Raw genomic sequence first — 20,745 nt, 5'->3', positions numbered from 1 at the left:
GCCAGGAGTGGGCCTTGGTTGTCAGAGGCTGTTTGAGATGCACGCCATTTGTTTAGCAGTGGGAGTTCGTTTCTACTACCACCCTTTGGCTATGACTATCTTTGGAGCCAAAAAGATATATACCAGTTAGTAAGTTAATTGGTCTTTGTAAATTGACCCGTGATTAGGCTTGGGTTAAATTCGGGGATAGCTAGACAGTGCAGCTCAAAGAGCCAGTTGGCCTATTCTGCATGTATCTCAATTTTTTTTTAAAATTAAAATATTGAGTGTACATTTTTTGGATATTTATTGTTTAAAATTTTTTAATGTAGAGGTTATTTCCACCAGTAGCAGAGACTGACATATAAAAATAGGTAAAATTTTGTTTCATTAGGTTGTTTGTTTATTCATTTATAAGTTAATACCCCTTTCTAGCTGAAATCATCCCTGGGGGATCAATTTCTACAGAAAAATTCGCCGAGACTTTGTATTGTGGTGGGCAGCACCTATCTTGTGAAAATGGAACCTGTATATAGTCTAGCACGTTGTCGCACTCATTTCAACGCAGTAACATTGTCCCTGTCCCCTACATTGTGTTTTCCCGTTCTTGTAACCATGGCAATACGCAGAACCAAACTGTAACATTAAACACTGCCTTTTGCTTTCACAATGAAGATTATTGATGGAGTATTTTCCTCAGTAGCATTTCTTAACCCTCTAGGGGAGAAATTAATCCTGGGTTACACAATTGTGGCATGTGCTATTCCGTTTGAACGAATGGAGTGATTAAAAATTCTTAAAGTTCATACCAGTCAGGGATTCCCAATCCTTTTTATGCCATGGAGCTCTACCATTAATCAAGGGGTCCAAGGACCCAAGTTAATGAGATTGAATTTTTGAAACTAGCGTATACTTTAAAACAATGTGCTAGAGGAGCTCAGCTGGTCAGGCAGCATCTATGGGTGGGAATAAACAGTCAACGCTTTGGGCCGAGACCTGAAGAAGGGTCTCAGCCTGAAATGTTGATTCTTTATCCTCCTCCATAGATGCTGCCTGACCAGCTGAGCTCCTCCAGCACATTGTGTGTATTTCCCTGGTTTTCTAGCATCTGAGCTACCTCTTGTGTCTAGTCTCTGTTCTTCCTACAAATGTTGAGAGTCCTTGCATATTTCCAACATATTTTTTTTAATGTTAGGTTTTAGAGTTGTTAATTTGCTTTCTTCTCCGGCAAGGCTGTTAATCTGCATACTGAGATCATAAAGGTTGTTGTGGGTATAACATTAAGAGCAGGGTTTCAACACCTTCTGTCAGATAAATGTGACAGAGAGCATTGAAACCCTGTTATTATCATAACATTGACAATTTAATGATCTCAGTATTTGGACTAAAAGCCCGGACCGAGAGTGCCGGAGAGGGAGAATATACAAACTTCCAGTCACAGATGTGTGGCTAGCTATTCACATTGCATTCATTTTTGTGTTGTTTTTCCGATTCTTTACAGTTAGAAATCCTGCCTTTATTTTAGTGAATGTAAGTCCATTGCCTTTGTTTTGGAAGGTTATTAGAACTCACCAACAAAGAGGGAGGTTGTTTTGTTCTGATTCTCCAGAGTATGGATAGCCGGCCCCTCCGCTAAAAGGAGGCCATGTTTTGGAGCCAGGATTTTAATAATTAAGGAATACCTGAACTCGGTTTTGGGGCTCAACCTTCAGCTCAACTTCAGTTCAGTCTGCGATAGTGTTTTTTGGATTTCTACCTTGTCTGAGTTCTCGGCTAGCATCTGGTCAAGAACCCTGGTCTCCCTCGTCTCAATTTTGCGATTATGTCTTGATTCTAGTCTTGGACACTCCAGCACTCGGGTCCATAGTGTCCTCACTGGGCCTCTCGTCAAAGAGGTTTCAACATCTACAGTCACTTAGTAATAAAGGTTGGGCATATTTACACGTGGAATTTCAACCATCATTACTTCATGGTAGGTGTAACAATTTAGTCATTATCACACACTGAGTAACTGTAAATCAGAAAATATATCCTGCAAACCAAAGCAAAGCAAAATATTCTTCATCTTCATTCTGTGCCAGGTCGTATGACATGGGTGATTATGGCCTTTTGACCATGTTTGTTCTCGGCAAATTTTTCTACAGAAGCGGTTTGCCATTGCCTTCTTCTGGGCAGTGTCTTTACAAGACAGGTGACCCCAGCCATTATCAATACTCTTCAGAGATCGTCTGCCTGGCGTCAGTGGTCGCGTAACCAGGACTTGTGATATGCACCAGCTGCTCGTACGACCATCCACCACCTGCTCCCATGGTTTCTCATGACGTCGATCAGGTTCAGGGGCTAAGCAGGTGCTACATCTGGCCCAACGAGGCCCCCATCAGGGTGGAGGAGCAACACCTTATATTCTGTCTCCAACCTAATGGCAGGGCCACCTATTGCACCCGGTGCTCCCAATGATGCCTCCTCTACTTTGGTGAGACCTGTCATAAATTGGGGGACTGCTTCATTGAGCACCTCCGCTCCTTCCACCAAAAGCAGAGCTTCCCAGTGGCCAAGTGTTTTAATTCCGATTCCCATTCTCATTCCCATTCCGACATGTTGGTTCATGGCCTTCTCTTGTGCCATGATGAGGTGTTACTCCTCCATCCTCAATGCCTTATATTCCACCTGGGTAGCATCCAACTTGATGGCATGAATATTGAGGTCTCCTTCCAGTTAAAAGAATTTCTTGCCCTTCCCTTTTCCTCTATTTCCCACTCTGGCCCCTTTCCTCTTATCTACCTGCCTACCACCTCTCCATGTGCCCCTCCTCCCCTTTCTCCTAATGTCCACTCTCCTCTCCTATCAGATTCCTTCCTCTCCAGCCCTTTACCTTTCCCACGCACCTTTCCTTCACCTATCACCTTCTAGCTAGTCCTCCTTCCGCTCCCCCCACCTCCTTTTAGTTCCAGCAAACAAAAGAAAATCTGCAAATGCAGGAAATCCAAAGCAACACACCCAAACTGCTAGCCCGCTGAGTTCGTCCAGCATTTTGTGTCTTTTGCTTTTTTTAATTCTGGCGTCTTTTCCCTCCCTTCTCAGTCCTGGGGAAGGGTCTCTGCCTGAAAGGTCGACTGTTCATACATTGCCATGGATGCTGCCTGACCTGCTGAGTTTGTGTGTGTTGCTTTGAATTATATTGTTGACTGTGAGGAGGTTGTACGTTCTCCCGATGTGTGGGTTTCCTCTGACATTCCAAAGACGTGCAGGACCCTAGCTTAATGGGTCACATGGGTGGCAGGGCCTGCTACCGTACTGTATCCCTAATAACTACAAATAAAGAAAGACAGAATGCGTAGAGAGCAACGTTTCCACTTGGTAAACAATCGAGAACTAGGGGAGCAGAATGAAGGTCAGGAAAACTAAGCTGACATGAAGAAAATCTGTTGTTGCACAGGTGGATACGAGCTGGAGTGTACTGCTGGAGAGAGTGGATGCAGATTCAAGAAAAGCATTCAGAGGGGATGTGTGTGTAGAATGGAACGAGTTACATTGCTCTTGCAGTTCAAGTTCAAGTTTATTTGTCATTTGCCCATGAATACAGCCAAGCGAGACAGAGTTCCTCCGGGGCCAGGATGCAAAACTGTAATACCAACAGTCATAGCCAGCATAGGGCACGTATATCATATATAAGATAGCAGTACAGCATACAGTCACAGGAAAATATATAATCTGGTCCAGGACCCTGAGTCCAGAACGCTCTTGGCAAGAACGAGGCCACTGCAGTCTGCAGGCGCATGCAGTTCAGCCTGTCTTCTACCCAGCGAACAGCAGAGGACAGCACTGACACCAGCATGGAAGCCAAGCCACACCACCTCCAGGCATCCACTCTGACACCTCTCTCCTGGACGGCTGCAAACAGGTGATACCACACACGAGGTCAAGTCCCTGCCACAACTGAGGGCCACGACGCTCCCCCGCCGTCGGTCCCACCAATAAACCAGCGAACTGGACTCGATTTGAAAAGTGGCGGCCATTGAACCCAGGTTGCTGATACTGTAAAGCGTTGTGCTCACCACTACGCTACTGTGCCATTCTAATTCAGCTGAATCTGAACCCAAATTGTACATGAAATGCTGTCGTAGGAAAGTAGCATTCATCAACGGAGATCCACCTCACCCAGGCCATGCTGTTTTCTCACTGCTGCCATCAGCTAGAAGCTACAAGAGCCTCGGGCCACACACCACTGGGTTCAAGAACAGTTACTACCCCTCAACAATCAGGCTCTCGAAAAAAGGAGATAATTACACTGACACGGCCATCCATTGAGATGTTCCCACAACCAATGATCACACTTTAAGGACCTTTTATCTTGTTATCCCATGTTCTCATTATTTATTGCTATTTATTTATATTTGCATTTGCACAGTTTGTTGTCTTCTGCACTCTGGTTGACTTTTCATTGATCCTGTTAAAGTTACTGTTCTATAGATTTGCTGAGTATGCCCGCAGGAAAATGAACCTCAGGGTTGTATGTGGTGACATATATGCACTTTGATAATAAAATATACTTTGAGCATCCATTTATCCTCCTAATATTCAGAAATTTATGGATACCTGGGTAGAATGAAAGATTCTTGTTTATTCTTTGTAATGAATACAATGACAATGATTAAAACAAACACAAAATAATCCTAGCACTAATTATCAACCACAGAAAATTGTTCACTGCACAAAAATTAATTAAGCTCTCTCGTGAACACAAGGGGTGAAGTGAGAAGCCAGTCATCAAAGCATGGTACTTGAAATACCTGCAGAAACAGAATATCAGACAGCTATAACAGTATTATTCACAACATGCCATTGGACTATAATTTTAGAATGTTGTGTAATTACATCTTCAAATTCTTTCATTTCGTCAGCTGTTAAATATCGTATATTGCGTAGCTTCTGATTTGTGATAAGTAGCTTCTTCCATTTAGTTCTGGATCAGATCCACTGGTAAAAAAACATTTATCCATTAAGCCATTTTGCTTGTCCTTTTTGTGTGTGTGCGTGGAAATTAAGCGCAGTGTCTTGTCTTTGACCCGAGTGCCAGCAGCTGTATCTCGACCCAAACCTTTGAGTTAACATCCATAGGTCAACTTCACAGCCAGAGCCCACATCCGAGCATTTTGAATTCTGAGAACCACATTGAGACGCTCTGTGTTATGGAATTCAGACGCAACCAGATAAAGCTATTAATGGGAACAGTGAAATACGGACTGGTGTTTGACTTCCCCGACAAGAATACAGGGATTGAATTTCATTGCTTGGACACAGATCAGGGAAGTAAACTTGGATTATGGAGTCTTGCAGGTCAGGCAGCATTTATGGAAATGAATAAGCAGTTGATGCTTTGGGCCCATACACTTCCAAAGGACTGGAAAACAAAGGGGAAGATGGCAGAATAAGAAGGCGGGGGTGGGAGGAGAAAGATGTTAACTCAAAGGTGATAGGTGAAACCAGGTGGGTAGAAAAGGTAAAGGGCTGGAGAGGAAGGAATCTTATAGGAGAGGAGAGTGGACCATGGGAGAAAGGGAAAGAGGAGGGGACCCAGGGGGAGGTGATAGGCAGATGAGAGGAGGCAAGAGGCCAGAGTGAGGAATAGAGGAAGAGTGGAGGGGGAAGGAAACTTTTTTTACCAGAAGGAGAAGTCAATATTCGTGCCATCGGGTTGGAGGCTACCCAGACGGAAGATAAGGTGTTGTTCCTCCACACTGAGCATGGGCTCATTGAGGCACAAGAGGAGGCCACAGACCGACATGTCAGAACAGGAATGGAGGTATCCAGCATCCGCAGAATTTCTCATGTTTTGGATTGTCAAGTCTGTGTTGAAAGTAAGGAGAAGTGGCAAAATGAACAACAGCCAGATCTCAAAGATCTGGACACCTTAAAATGAGTTATTTGCTGTGAAGCAGCTCCAATCCTGATGGGGTCCGGGCTTATGCGACAGCTCCACAAACTATCACCTAGAGTGGAGATGTACGTCTTTTTGGAACTGACATGACCATCACTGGTAAGTTGGGAAAGAGTGACAACTATGACCAAGAGGCTTTTCTCGGTACCTCCGACACTCAGACTCAAATCTACTGGGACAACCAACCTGACCTCCTGTTTCAGGCATTTGCGAGTAAATGAAGCATATCAAAAATAACAACTACTCAGACGGACAAATCTGTCAGTTCACCTCGTGTTAGTTTCCAATAACTGTAAGCCAAGGATTAGATGATAACAAGAAAGGTATAGTTCCTTTTAACTTATTATTTAATTACTTCTAACTGATCAATGTTTCTCATTAACCTTAAACATTTTAATTCTTATTTATTATTTAAATTCATTTCCACAATTTTAATAACTTTGAATATTTTACAGCCCACAAGTTTCCAGTCCCATATCACTAGACAACAAAGTTGTCGCTTTCTCAATACTTTTGAGTGTATCTTATGGATGTTGGGCTGCTGATTATTAAAATCACCATGAAGTTTCCTTATCACACACCATTGTTTTAAAAATTGCTTATATTTGTTATTTCATTTCATAATTCAAGTCAGAATGACTGATCCTAAGATTAAGGAAGGCATTTTTGTTGGTCCACAAATCAAACAGTCATCAATGACAGGCAATTCGAAGAACTTCCAGGGAGACCAGAGAAAATCACGTGGAAGGCATTTCAGGGTGTTGCTCAAAATTTTCTTGGCAACTACAGAGCACCAAACTATGTGCAGCTGATTGACAACATTCTTCAAGCGTACAAAACCATAAAGTGCAATATGTCACTAAAGATTCATTTTCTTCATTCTCATTTGGTCTTCTTCGCTACAAATCTTGGCCCCGTCAGTGACGAGCATGGTAAAAGGTTTCACCAAGTCACTGCGTTCATGGAGAAGCGGTAACGGGGGAACTAGAAACCATCAATGCTGGCTGATTATTGTTGGACATTTAAGCAAGAAGCCTCAGACACTGAGTACAAACAAAAATCATTAACAAAGCATTTTTAGCTTATTTGAACCATTGCAAAACGTCGGCATCGTTATGCAATAAAAGTTAATTTCTTGTTTCTCCAAATTCCGACGTGATACAGGTAGTCTGACATTATATCTGAGTTCAGCTTCAAGCGGTCTATCATAAACAAAAATAAACTTCTGATGAAGCAACACTTACGAAAAAATTTGTTGTCCAATTACACTGGAGATGGTGAAATAATTCAGAAATTGGTCAGAGCAGAGGAAGTGTGCCTGGTCAATGAGATGATACTCTATCTGATATGATGTAACTGAAAATGACACTGGCTTTCTTCAAACTCATTATTAGTGTTCTCTGTTCAGACTGTCTTGAATACAGGTGGGGAGAGACTGTTGTTTGGACTACATCCACCAGAAGGACTGCAGTGGTTCAAAATGTAAACTTGCCAGCACCTTCTCAAAGGGTGGGGAGCAAACTGACCTTAAATAAATAAAAGAACCAGATCTTTCTGTGTCTAAAATAATTTCTTCCAGTAAAATGGCGACAAGTTCAATCGCAGTGGCTTCTAGAGGGCCAACCAAAGGTTGTCTTTAGTAAATATATTTTTTATGATCACAAGACCCTGCTAGATGTTAAGTACTTAAAGCACGAGCAGGTGTACCCCATCAGTGAGTTGCTCGTTGGCACAAAACAGAAGGAACTGGGCTTGGTGCAGGTCATGCTGCTGCTCGAGTCAGAGCAGCCAATGCACCAAGGCAGAGTGCAGTCTAACGGCAAGTGATCCTCCTAGTCGCCTTTATTGCGGTCGCAAGACCCTGACGTGGAACGCTGCATGTCCGATTTGCTGATTGATTGGCGGACGGCGGGGAGGAAGCAACGTGGCCTCACTTGTGGTGAGGACAGGGCCTCAAGCCGCAGTGCCTCCTGTTTACAGACCCCAGGAGAGAGGCGTTGGAGTCAGGGCGCTCCCCTGGAGGCAGTGTGGCACAGCCTCCAAGCTGCAGTCAGCGCCGCCCACGCAGTATTTCTTCGGCAGAAGACAACTATGTTGTGGTCGACTACAGACTGCTGCAATATTCATGGACTCAGGGTCTGGGCTATGTTTTTTTTTGTGTGACTATATTTTCCTGATATCTTATATGTGTTATTTGCACCTTGTGCTGTGTATGAGTGTTGGTACTGTGTTTTACACCTTGGCCCCAGAGTATTTCATTTGGCTGTACTCATGTATGGTTGAGTGACAATTAAACTTGAACTATATGCATATGGCTATAACAAGATTGCTCACCACTACACAGTTAGAAATTAACTTGTCATTTATATATTAAGTGCATTGTTGATAGGGTGCATGGTGTCACGGTGTGCACTGACAGATGACTGAACCCAGGTGTAGAGGAATGACTATGTAGAGACAGAAACAAGAACTTATCATAGGAATTCCAACAGAGTATCGATGGCTTGACTGAGTGACGCCGCAAGACGAATCATTCTCAAAACACACAAGGACCCTGTGATAACTGCTAATTGGGAGACTGCTTCAAATAATCATAGTACGCAGAAAAGCCGTGTCAGTCACAATCAACTTGACAAGATTAAACAGAAAGTTAGAAGGCTTAATGACTAGTTACGACAACAATTAACAAATACAGGTCACAGGCCCACAGGGCTCATAGCAGAATGGGGCGTCCAGGGAAGGGTAGCACCTCTGGCGAAGGGGCTAGTTGTATCCATTCTAGGGTAACTCACTCACCTTTGCTCTACACCAGACACTCAGCTCTCACCTGCGGCTCCAAGTAGCTGTTTGCACGTGACAGCGGCCACACCCCGGTACACCGCTTCGACAGGTGGGCCAAACCAGGTCAGGGTAAGCTGCGGCCTCGTGCCCCGGTGAGATAGGGACAAGCATGCGAAGCCAGCTGCAGAGGACTGGGCAGGTGAGATCTACAGTGAGATCCAACGACCAGGAAGGTGGGTCTGCAACGCTCCACGGAAAGAGGACGGCACGATAAGGCACAGGAGAAGTTGTGGTCGTCCACAGCCTGTTCTGGACCGCTGAGGTCGAGAGATTGGAACTGCGCCCAGTGCAATGGCTTCTCCACGTTAACAACTCTCCTACATAGATTCACTGTCATCATCGGACATGACGAACAACCACCAGGTCTTGTTGATAAATATGGTTTATAATTACAGGCTTGCCATTTGGTTTGAAAGGAAATAATGGACACTGGAGATCTGTGGCTGAGTGAAAAATCAGCACCTGACAGTTTTCTAAAAAGAACAATAGACACCTGTCAAAACACACATAAGAAATAATGTTATACAATTCAGACCTGCATTCAAATCAAGTCCCTAACCTCATGCTTTGTAATTGGATCATATTAGCAAGCTCCTTTTAATTTAATGGTGTGGGTAAATTAATCCTTTATTCTGTGACTGAGTAAATGTCAATAGTACGTGATTGCAGGCTTGTGAATGACTAGAAGCAATGAACGCCAGCCGTGTGTTTAATAGTTAAGATCCATTATAGTTAAGCCTTATTATGACCCTGCTCAAAAAACTATATTAAAGTCATTTAATATGACTTTCCTTCATAAAATTGCACTGGTTTGTTTAATCATGCTTTGTTACTGATTACTTTTTATTAAAAAATTATAAATATCTTCACTTAATCAAATTTTAATCCTTAATCTCCGAGTTAGCCACTTCTTGACGGAGATTTTATTTCTCAACAGAATATATATTCACTAAGAATATTAAAATATTTATTTAAATACTTGTAATTTTTTTGTCTACTATTTATGTACGAATTTTTTAAATTTTAATTCAAACAGTGGAAACCATACACTGGGATCATTAAGGTAAAAACGGAAAATGCTGGAAAAGTCAGGCGGCATGTGTGGAAAGAGAAACTGGGCTAATGTCAAAACTCGGAAAGACAGAAAACAAAGATAATGTTGAATTGCACACAGAAGATGAGGGAAGGATAGACTGAACAATCAGAGGACCGGAACAAATATGCCACGGTTGTTATTGATTTTATAAAAACAGTTGTAGATGCGTGTGGCTTTGCAAAATAATTCAGTCTTCCTCAGCCAGAAGCCCTGGATGAACCACAAAATCTTCAATCTGCTTAGGGCCAAATCAGTGGCATTCAGGTCTGGCAAACAAATAAAATCCAAAAGGTCTAGGTGCCATATCACCAAACTTGAATCACTGAAGGATGCTCAACAGTTATGTCAGGGCTTGAATGCCATCAGCTCCTACAAAGTGAAGCCAGCTGACATAGGTGACAACAAGGTTTCACTCCCAGATGAGTTCAGATGAGTTCAATGCTTACTTTGACCATCGATACACGGGGGGGGGGGACCTTCACAAACTCCCACATCCCCCAGTGATCCTGTGATCTCAGTCTCCGAGGTCGAGGTGAGAGTATCCTTCAAGAGGGTGAGCCCTTGGAAAGCATCTGGCCGGCCTAGATAGGATACATGGCTGAATACTAAAGGCCTGTGTTGATCAACTATCTGGAGTTTTCACTGAGACCTTTCGTCTCTCACATCAGCAGTCTGAGGTACCCACCTGCTTCAATTAAACTGGTGTCTAAGAAGTACTTAGTAACCTGCCTCTATGACTATTGTCCAGTATCACTTGCATCCACTGTGATGAAGCTCTTTGAGAGGTTGGTGATGAAATATTAGAACTCCTGCCTGAGAAGCAGCTTGGATCTGCTCCAATTTGCCTGCCATCACAACAGCTCAAGAGCAGATGCCATTTCATTGGCTCTTCACTCAAGCCTGGAACATCTGGACAGTGAAGATGCATTCACCAGAAAGCTCTTCATTGACTACAGTTTGGCATTCTATTCGTCATTCCCTCAAAATTAATCAATAAGCTTCAAAACCTCGGTCTCAGTACTTCCCGCAACACACATAAAAGTTGCTGGTGGAATGCAGCAGGCCAGGCAGCATCTCTAGGGAGAGGTACAGTCGACGTTTCGGGCCAAGACCCTTTGTCTCAGTACTCCCCTGTGCAACTGGATCCTCAGTCAGTTTGCAGGCCCGAGTCGGTTTGGATTGACACCAACATCTTTTCCACAATCTCCATCAGTACAGGTGCACCACAAGGCTGCGGTCTTAGCCCCCTGCTCTACTCACTTTCACTTATGACTGTGAGGCTAAGCACAGCTCCAATGCCATATTCAAGTTTGCTGATGAGATCACTGTTGTAGGCCGAATCGAAGATGGTTACAGCTCAGCATACAGGAGGGAGATTCAAAGTCTTGCTGGCTGATGCCACAAGAACATGAATCTCTCACTCAATGTCAGGAAGACCAAGGAGCTGATTATTGACTTCAGGAGGCCCAGGAGCCGGTCCTCTTTAGGGGACCAGAGGTGGATAGGGTCAGCAACTTTCAATTCCTCAGTTTTATCATTTTAGATTATCTGTCCCAGGTCCACCACGTACTGTAAGTGCCATTGCGAAGAAAGCACAGTAGTGCCCCTACTTTCTTAGAGGTGTGCGAAGATTCAGCATGACAGCTAAAACTTTGACAAACTTCTACAGATGTGCAGTGGAGAGTATGTTGACTAGTTGTATCATGGCCTGGTATGGAAACACCAGGAACGGAAGTGCTTAAAAAAAGTGGATACAGCCAGTCCATCATGGGTAAGACCTCCCTACCACTGAGAACATCTATACGGAGCCCTGTCGCAGGAAAGTAGCATCCATCATCAAGGAACTCCCCCACACCCACCCACCCCATCCAGACCATGCTTTCTTCTCACTGCTGCCATCAGGAAGAAGGTACAGGAGGTTCAGGACCCACACCACCAGGGTCAGCAACAGTTATTTCCCCTCAATCATCAGTTTCTTGAACCAGAGGAGATAACCTCACTCAGCAATGGACTTATCATCTGGTATTTACTGCTTATTTTTTATTATTTTATTATTACGTCTTTTTGTATTTGTACAGTTTGTTGTACTTTGCATGTCGGTTGTCCGTCCTGTTGGGTGTGGTCTTTCACTGATTCTATTGTGTTTCTTGTATTCACTGTGAATGCCTGCAAGAAAATGAATCTCAGGGTTGTACATGGTCACATATAAGTATTTTGATAATAAATGAACTTTGAACTTTGACAAACAGAATATATCTGATAAGATGAGGTCTTGACACCATTGGGACTCTTCTTCAGCCTGTTGCCTTTTCCATCTATCCAACTTCATCACCCCTCCTTCCCCCTCACCTAGCTTCACCTGTCGCCAGCCAGCTTGTACGCCCTCCTCACCTTCTTATTCAGGCTCCTTTCCCCTTCCATTCCCATCCCGATGAAGGGTCTCGGCTCGAACTGTCAACTCTTTATTCCCCGCCATGGATGCTGCCTGACTTGCTGAGTTCCTCCGGTACTTTGTGTGTGCTGGGTCAAGCTTTCCAGCATCTGGAAAATCTCTTGTGTTAATGATTGGGATAAGCTGATGATGAAGTCATCTGGTTGATAGGTTAATGAAGAAAGAACACAAACTGATGAGTTGCTGCTTCACCTGGCTTAATCTGCAATTTTTCGAATCTAGTGTATTGTGTTTAGTGTTCATGATGTGCATTCTATATTGGAGAAACCAAATGCAGATTGTTTGATTCCATTACAGAGTAAGCCTAAGCTTCCAAGTACGTACCAGGTTAATTATTCAAGCTAATCCCATTATAACCTGGTTTGTGGCATCTCGTACTGTGGTAACAAGGCCCAATGTGAGTTTAGTGAACAGCATTCCTACTTGCTTCCATGAAATATTAGTTCAGAAATGATCTCCAACTGTTCTCCCTGAACTCATCCACCAAGATATTTTTGTTTTCCTCAGTCAAGCTGAAAAATAAATCTCCTCTTTCTACATGCGTCTTCTTACTGCCTGATACTCTGACCAATTGGGCTTCTGGTTTTAAAGAACCAGTAAAGCACTGTCATTAACGTTTTGGGATTGATTTTTGCACTTAAATCCAGCCAGATTAATTCTACATCCTGTTCCTCAGGGACAATTACTTATTCTTGCTAGTTACACCACAGGCATTCTAGGCAGCAACCAAGGTCCTCCATCTCTGCTTGTCCTTAGCAGTGGTGTTCAGGGCTTCCCTAATCATATCAATAGCTTCCTCTCGGTTTTCATTACTGTTGGCTATGCAAGTCCCAGGTGGAGACTCAGGAGTAGATGTAGAAGGATTCTTCATTGTTGTTCCCCTAGCTGTTATGTTTGGCCAGTCGGTCTTGTTAGCCCTGAGCTGAATTCCTGAACCTGGAGGACTGAGGGACCACTCTTAGTCTGGTCTCTACCTTTGACCCGTTTGGCATGGGTGACCCTACCAAGAGCCAAAGCATAAACCCCTGACTCCAGCCGACGTAGCTCTCCAGGTCATTCCTCTTGGAGACTTAGGGACAATTATGCAGTTCTTATCCTTTCTTATCATCACCCCACTCTCCGCACACATGTTCGTTTACATCTCTTCATTATTGGTTGTCTTTTGTAATCATCTTTGGAATATTTAACTGTCACTCTGGTGACCACGCAAGCTGGTCCATGTTATCGTTAGTAAAGCAAACCCATTTGCAAGTAGCACTGCTAATAGCTCATCCACGTGATTGAAAATACGTCCTGTCATCAGATACAAAATATTTAATTTGTATTTTTCACTATTTTCTATAAAATGGTGTATTACTATACCTGTCCCTGCCAAGGACAAGGACAGGAATTTAAAATAGATCATTTTTAGAAAGGCAATTTTAAACATATATTTCATATATATCTGCGGACAGGATTCCATTGTTTCTATACATGTTTGACAGGATATAATTGGTAATTGGTTTAATATTGTCAAATATACTGAGGGGCAGTGAAAAACTTAGTTTTGCACACTCCTGTGCCTGGCATCACTTTATGGACATACAATGAATCTAAGTATATAAGCTATTTTATGTATTTATATTAATTGTGTTTCTTCTTATTATTGTGTTCTTTATCTTTTGTGGGTTTTTTTGCTGCATTGGTTCTGGCTTAACAATTATTTTGTTCTCCTTTACACTTGTGTACAGGAAATGACACTAAACAATCTTGAACCTAGCCCTCGGATTATTTTGCCACATTGGTACATTGAGGTACTACAATCAGTTCTAAACTGCAGGGAGTTCAGTGCGGGCAGAGATTAAGGTGCAAAGCCATGAGCAGGCGGGTTGGGAGGGTCAAAAGTCCATCCTATGCAAGAGATCGATTGACTCTAGCTTCATTCCGTAAGGACCGCTGAAATCAGATGCTGGCTTCTGAACTCCTTCAGCTCAGAGGTGTTTCCACATCACACAGAGATACGGAGCTGGGTATCTGGCCCATCCGCCTTATCACAGCCACAGTCAACATTCAGATAGACAAAGCTCAGATACAAAGGCTCAGGAAAACTCACTGGCACAATCTGGTAACAAACAGGTGAAAACACAGGTCTAAAATACACTGGGCACAGAGAGGCAGATGATAGGTGGAGCACAATGAGACAGAAGTGGCAGCGAAGCAGGTAATAATGAGAAAGAGCTGAGAGACTGAGTACTCAGTAATACAGGGGCCAGAGTAGAGCCGGAGCGGGGACAGGAGCACATGGGGGATGAAAACAAACAAGAGCACATGGAAATACAAAACCACAGAATGTCGGCTAGGGGGAAACACACAGAAAGACAGAGTTCAACTGGAGGTACTGACACTGAGTAGCTTCATCCATCTGAATGGAGTCATCAGCCTGAATTGAAAAGTGAAGCTAATTTTTTTAATTAGTAGCAACTTTTGTCATTTACTTGGGTAAATTTGTTTCTAAAGATTTTAGTGTTTAAACTTATTCATATCTATCCAATTCTTTTCAGATGCTCTTAATTATCAAAGACAATCAGAAACAACTGAAAAACATTTGACAACAGGAGGTATCAGAAAGTCCTCAGTTGAGTTTGGGGCATGCGTTGGTTTTCATTGTCTGAAATCTCATTCGCCAATCACCACTACTACTACTACGTCGACTCAGGCCTAGGGGGCCGGCGTCGGGCATGATGACGGACTCTCCACTTCTCCCTCTCCCTCATCAGTGTGTTCAGTTCATCTACATTAGCCGCCCCGCTGTCTTCTAGGAGCGTGTTGACCATAGTCTTGGGAGGGCGCCCAGGGTTCATCCTCCCATGCTTGATGACTAGGCTGGCAGGTAGCTCGGAGTGGCGTAGACAGTGCCCCACTAGTTGCAGTCTTCTCGCCTCGATTTTAGTGGAGAGCATCGGTAGGTTGTTATAGAGCTCAACGGTCGTCATGTGCTGTTGCCAACTCACGTCAAGTGCCATCCGGAGCATTCGTGTATAGCAACCATCTAGAGACTTCCGCATCCTTCTGGTGAGTGTCCACGTCTTGCATTCGTACTTGAGAATGGACTCTATGACTGCTGTGAAAATCCTCTTTTTAAGCCCTCTGGTCAGGTTCGCCAATCACCGGCTGCTCTGAAGGTCACCATAGATTGTGAGGATGGTGCGGCAGGCAGGCACAAGTTGGATCTCAGGTTGTATCAAGCAAATCCAACACATTCTGTGTGTCAACACCCAGATTTCCATATTCTTCCTTGGTCTTAAACTTTCCCCTGACAGCTAAAATTTAATCTGCACATTAATTGTCTCGGGGAGCATAATCCCTATGTGCAACCAACTGTAGCTCAGTTCCATCAGTGAGTCACCTTCACGTGGTGGTTCCACTGAGGTTTGGTATTGTTGCCTACACAGAGCATGACGTTGATATTTGCACAGGCCGATAGAGTAATATCTAACCACAGCGGTGTACTGACACCAAATTACAGGAGGGCATCAAAACCTTATCAGATCCTTGTCCCCCTTCACATTGTGGAAAGAGACAATTCAAGGAAATATAGATAGCCTAACTATATATCCATAAAGAAATTGACACATAATATAATGTAGAAAATTGTGAAATCATACACTTCTATAGAAAAAAAAATAGTAATTGTTTTTTAAACAGTGAGAGATTGAGAATTGTTCTGTGGGATCTCAATGTCCTTGCACACAATTACTAAAAATTAACATGAAGGTTCAGAAAGCAATTAGGAAGGCAAATGATATAATGGCCTTTATTACTAGGGAATCTGTGTGCAATTTTATACTCAAAGCTCACACTGCCACCAGGCATTTTATTATCAGCAGACTATAAATACAATTGTCCATTCCACATCATTAAAAATGCAAATACTGCAGAAACTGGAAATCAGAAATAAAATCATAAAGTTCTTATAATCTACATCATATCAGGCAGCATCTGGAAAAAAAAACGTAGTGTTTTGGATATCCTCATTTGAAAGCCTGTGGGAAGACCAATCTCAGGGTTGTATACGCATATTTACTTTGATAATAAATGTACTTTGAAACTTTGAAATACCTGGTCTACGCATTGGTGAACGGCATTGACCATCAATGTGTAGACGGATATGTGCTTATCCTTCTCATTCAATTTTGTGCTTCATATTTTTTACTCGTTTTTCTGCCATTTGTGAGACTTCCATTTTTTTGTGCGTTGGTGTTGGGGGTTGATATTTTTCTTAGAACGAGATCTGCAGTTTTGTTTCGTGGCTGTCTGCGGGGAAGACAAATCTCAGGGTTGTATACCACATGCAAACTTTGATAATAAGTGTACTTTGAGTCTTTGAAACACCTGGTCTACACATCGGTGAACTGATTGAATTCGATCACACGACTGCTGTTTATGCAACAAAGACAGGAGATACCCATTCTTGCAAGGCTGCACCTGATAAATGTTGTTGGTTTTAAAAAGACATTCCTGGTATTCCGTGTATTTATCATTATACATCCCAATGGTCTGTTGACTGACAACAGTGTTGTGGGTGACACAGAGCTGCATCTTATTAACCTGCTGCCTGACAGCTCCAGTGATTCTGTTGTCCTGTTTGTGCAGAATTTCTACATTCTGCTTGTGACTGCACCGTTATCCCTGCCTGTCTCCAGTTGCTCCGGCATCCCAAACACGTGGGTTAGCAGATTCTTTGGCTGCTGTAAGTTACCCCCCAGTCTATACATGACTGAGGTGTGTGCGTTGCCCAGGGAGGGGTAGCAGCTCTGGTGAAGGGGCTTGTCCTGTCCGTTCTGGGGCAGCTCGCTCACCGTTGGCCCCCACCGGACACCCGGCTCTCACCGGTGGCTGCAAGTAGCTGTTTGCATGTGACAGCGGCCGCACCCCACAACACCGCCTCGACAGGACGGCTAAAGCGGGTGAGGGTGGCCGGTGGGATAGGGACATGCCTGTCCTAGTGTGCAAATTCAGCTCCGGTGGACTGCGCGGATGAGAACTGCAGTAAGATCCAACTGCCAGGATGATGGTACGGCAATGCTCCGTGGAGAACGAAGGCACAGAAGATGTCGTGGTCATCCACTGCAAACAAGGAAGACCCCAGTTTGTGATGCTTGTTTGTACCTCTGGACTCGGACTTTTGAGGTCGAAAGTGGAGCTCCCCCAGTGCAATGGTTTTCCACTTTAAAAACTCTCCTGCACAGATTTCCTGTCATCATCAGACATGATGGACAACCACCATACCAGACTGAAGGAAACACACACAGAATGCTGGAGGTACTCAGCAGGCCAGGCAGCATCCATGGAAAAGAGTAAACAGTCGACGTTTCGGGACGAGACCCTTCATCAGAGCTGGTGTAGGGACTTGGCCCGAAACGTCGTCTGTTCACTCCTTTCCCTAGGTGCTGCCTGGCCTGCTGAGTTCCTCCAGTGCATTGCTTGGATTTCCAGCATCTGCAGATTTTCTCTTGTTTGTGACTAAAGGAATCTGAGTGGAATTGATAGGAATGTGGGCAGAATAGTTTACGAGGAAATGGGAAATTGGGATCGCTCTGTGAACCAGCTCATAGTGAGTCACAGTAGCCTGCTGATTGTTTTGGCCACCCATCCATTAAAATCCCTTGATTATTCTCCTCTGCATTCCAGGTTAGCACACATCACTTCCTGCTGTCAAATCTTATCATGACTTTAATCTTACTCAGCCATTTCCTGTCGTTGATTAACTTCATTTAACTCATTTCCATTCAGAGTAGCGCAGTGGCCTCACAGTTCCAAGTCTCAATTCAAGAATGTTTCATCAGCACACAAGTGTAAAGGCAAACGAAATGAGAGTTACTATCAGGGGTAGCTGGGCTGCAAAATGCAAATTAAAATAAAATGGCAGGTGCTGAAAATCTGAAGTAAAAAGAGAAACTGGTGGAAACACTCATTAGGTTGGGCAGCATCTGTGGAGAGACAAGTCCAACTAGTGAATTAAGGCAGGCTCTGGTCCTGGTGCTGGATGATGGGGTGGAGATAAGTCTCTACCAAAGGAGGTGTACTTCCCTCTGCCAGCCTGCAGCTCACCCTTGGGCAAGGTGTAGCACCTGCTTAGCCCCGGATCAGGGTCATGACAAGCCATGGGAGCAGGTGGTGGATGGTCCTACCAGCAGCTGGTGCACATCACAAATCCTGTTTATGCGATGAGTGACACTACACAGACAATCTTTGAAGAAATATTGGCTAAGGTAATCCGTTCTGTAAAGACACTGTCCAGAAAAAAAGCCACGGCAAACCACTTCTATAGAAAAATTTGCCAAGAACCATCATGGTCAAACACCATGATCGCCCACGCCATACAACACGGCGCACAACGAACGAACTTGTCCGCAGCTTCGCTCTTTCCGTCTCTCAGTTAGCTGTTGACTTTCCCCTTCGGCTGAGGGATCAGCTATGGATTCTTCCCGCTTCCAATGGAACCCCAAATAAACTTTCAGCTGAGCATTAAAGCAGAACGAACTACGCGCTAAATCGACGAAGGACGTGCCTTCCGCTTAATCACTGAAGGTCAACGCTCTCTGCTCTCTCTCCATTCCCCTCTCTGACCGTTCCTTTCGCTTGCCGTGCTCAATGTTTTCTCGATGTCTACCTTCTCCCTTCTTCCACCTTTCTTGGTGGAACACTCCTCCCCTCCTCCCCTCCTCCCTCCTCCTCCTCTCTCTCTGGATCTCGAGGGCACACCTTAACTCCAAGATTGACAGCGCAACCCGCCAATGAGAGAGGCGCTGCCGCCTACCTGTGGGTGACGACGCAGGCGGAAACGGCTGAAGTTTGGTGAAAGTTGCCGTGAGTTCGGGCGCGCTGGTGGGTTGTCGTTCCTGTACCAGCTCCAGATCCGGGAGATGGAGCCTGTCAACACCTGGAGTCCGCGCAGAGTTGCGCTATGGCTACAAGGTGAGATCGGGGTCTGCAGAGAGGGAGTGAAGAACAAATGGTAAAGTGGGCGAGTTTTCTTTCACCAAATAGCCCCCACCCCACCCCCAAAGGAACCCGACCCGTAGCATTTCTTTATCCTTCCCGATCCGCTTCGGGTGTCGGTGCCTCCTCAGAAAGAACGGTAGGGTGGCTCACAGTGGTTAGCTTGTAATCCCCTTCTGGTAGGTCTGTAACCTGAGTCTTTTTTATTTTGCAAACCTGCAAGGTTAGAGTGTTCGTGTTGTTTATTGCTACATTTGCACGTTTATGATAATAGAACATTCAAGGCAACAGCCTCAATGTCAACAAAACGAAGGGGCTGGTTCTGGGCAGAGTACGTGCCTCTCTCTGTATCAGCGGTGTTGTGATGCTGATGGTGGAGAGCTTCAGACTCCGGATATAAATGTCACCAATCATTTGCCCCGAAGAAGAGCCACGACCCGAAACTGATCTGACAGTCCTGAAGAAGGGTCTCGGCCCGAAACGTGGACTGTTTATTCATTTCTATTGACGCCGCCTAGCCTGCTGAGTTCCTCCGGCATTTTGTGGGTGTTGCTCTGTTTTTCCAGTATCTGCAGAACCTCATGTTAATAATTTGACCTTCTGCAGAAGGCTAAGGGACGGCCTTGATGATTGGTTGCAATTTGTAACAGATGCTCCAAAGAAAAGCATCCTGTCTGGATGCATCACTGCATGGGGCAACTGCTGTGCCCAAGAACAGCGAGGAACTCTGGAGAGTTGTGAACCTGGCCCAGCCCAACTTCATCTCCACTGACTCTGGCTATACCTCCTGTTGTCTTGGGAAATTAGGCAACATTAATCAAGGATCTCCTCCAATCCTGTCAGAAGATTCAAAAGCATATACCACCAGACTCAACCGACTTACTGACTGCCTATTACGCAGAGGGTGTTTAGGGCAGCAACGAAGGTCCTCCATCTCTTCTTGGCCATCTTCTCTATTGTGCCCTGGGTGTGGTTCAGGGTCCTCACTTCTGTCTACATGGTACAGCACCAAGTTGTCCTTGGTCTCCCACTTTTCCACCAGACTCAGGGAGAGCTTCCAGCCTGCTTTAGTCGCATTTCTGAATGCGCCTCTCAGAAGTTAGAGATGAACTCTTGATCCGGTGCACTTTATTTGTTCCCCTGCACTGCTCTTTCTCTGTAGCCGCAGCACCTTGTCCTGTGTTGGGTAATTTTGTACTACCTCAGTGTATTTCAGTTTGGCTTGTTCCGCCTGGATGACACACAACATAAGATTTTTGCTCTGCCTTCATTCATTTGACAGTGAACATCATTCCATCCAGGGAAAAAAAAGTTGTTCACCTTGGCCAGGACTGAAATTTCCATCTTCTGGTGACATTTCAGCCAGCACCTTGGGTTTCACTGCTGCAATCAAACCAGTGTTAAAAAGCAAGGCACTTGCTTGCCTTCGACCCTCACCATTAATGAGGGGATCTGTGG

The 20,745-nt window shown here is 44.3% G+C and overlaps 1 protein-coding gene across 3 annotated transcripts in view; it reads right to left on the bottom strand.

Moving 5' to 3' along the window:
• The window catches only part of LOC134338178 (ribosomal protein S6 kinase 2 alpha), a 255,579-nt gene that overhangs the window by 214,842 nt on the left and 19,992 nt on the right, over positions 1 to 20,745 (bottom strand). For all 3 annotated transcript variants that reach the window (XM_063033799.1, XM_063033798.1, XM_063033800.1), the window contains exon 2: positions 19,106 to 19,276. In XM_063033799.1, coding sequence (XP_062889869.1) covers positions 19,106 to 19,276 — 171 coding nt within the window. The remainder of the gene's footprint in view (positions 1 to 19,105; positions 19,277 to 20,745) is intronic.

Source organism: Mobula hypostoma, chromosome 26 (genome assembly GCF_963921235.1).
Source record: "Mobula hypostoma chromosome 26, sMobHyp1.1, whole genome shotgun sequence".
NCBI lineage: Eukaryota > Metazoa > Chordata > Chondrichthyes > Myliobatiformes > Myliobatidae > Mobula > Mobula hypostoma.
The sequence above is the reverse complement of the archived record's forward strand: the minus strand, read 5'-3'. Positions and strand labels throughout refer to the sequence as shown.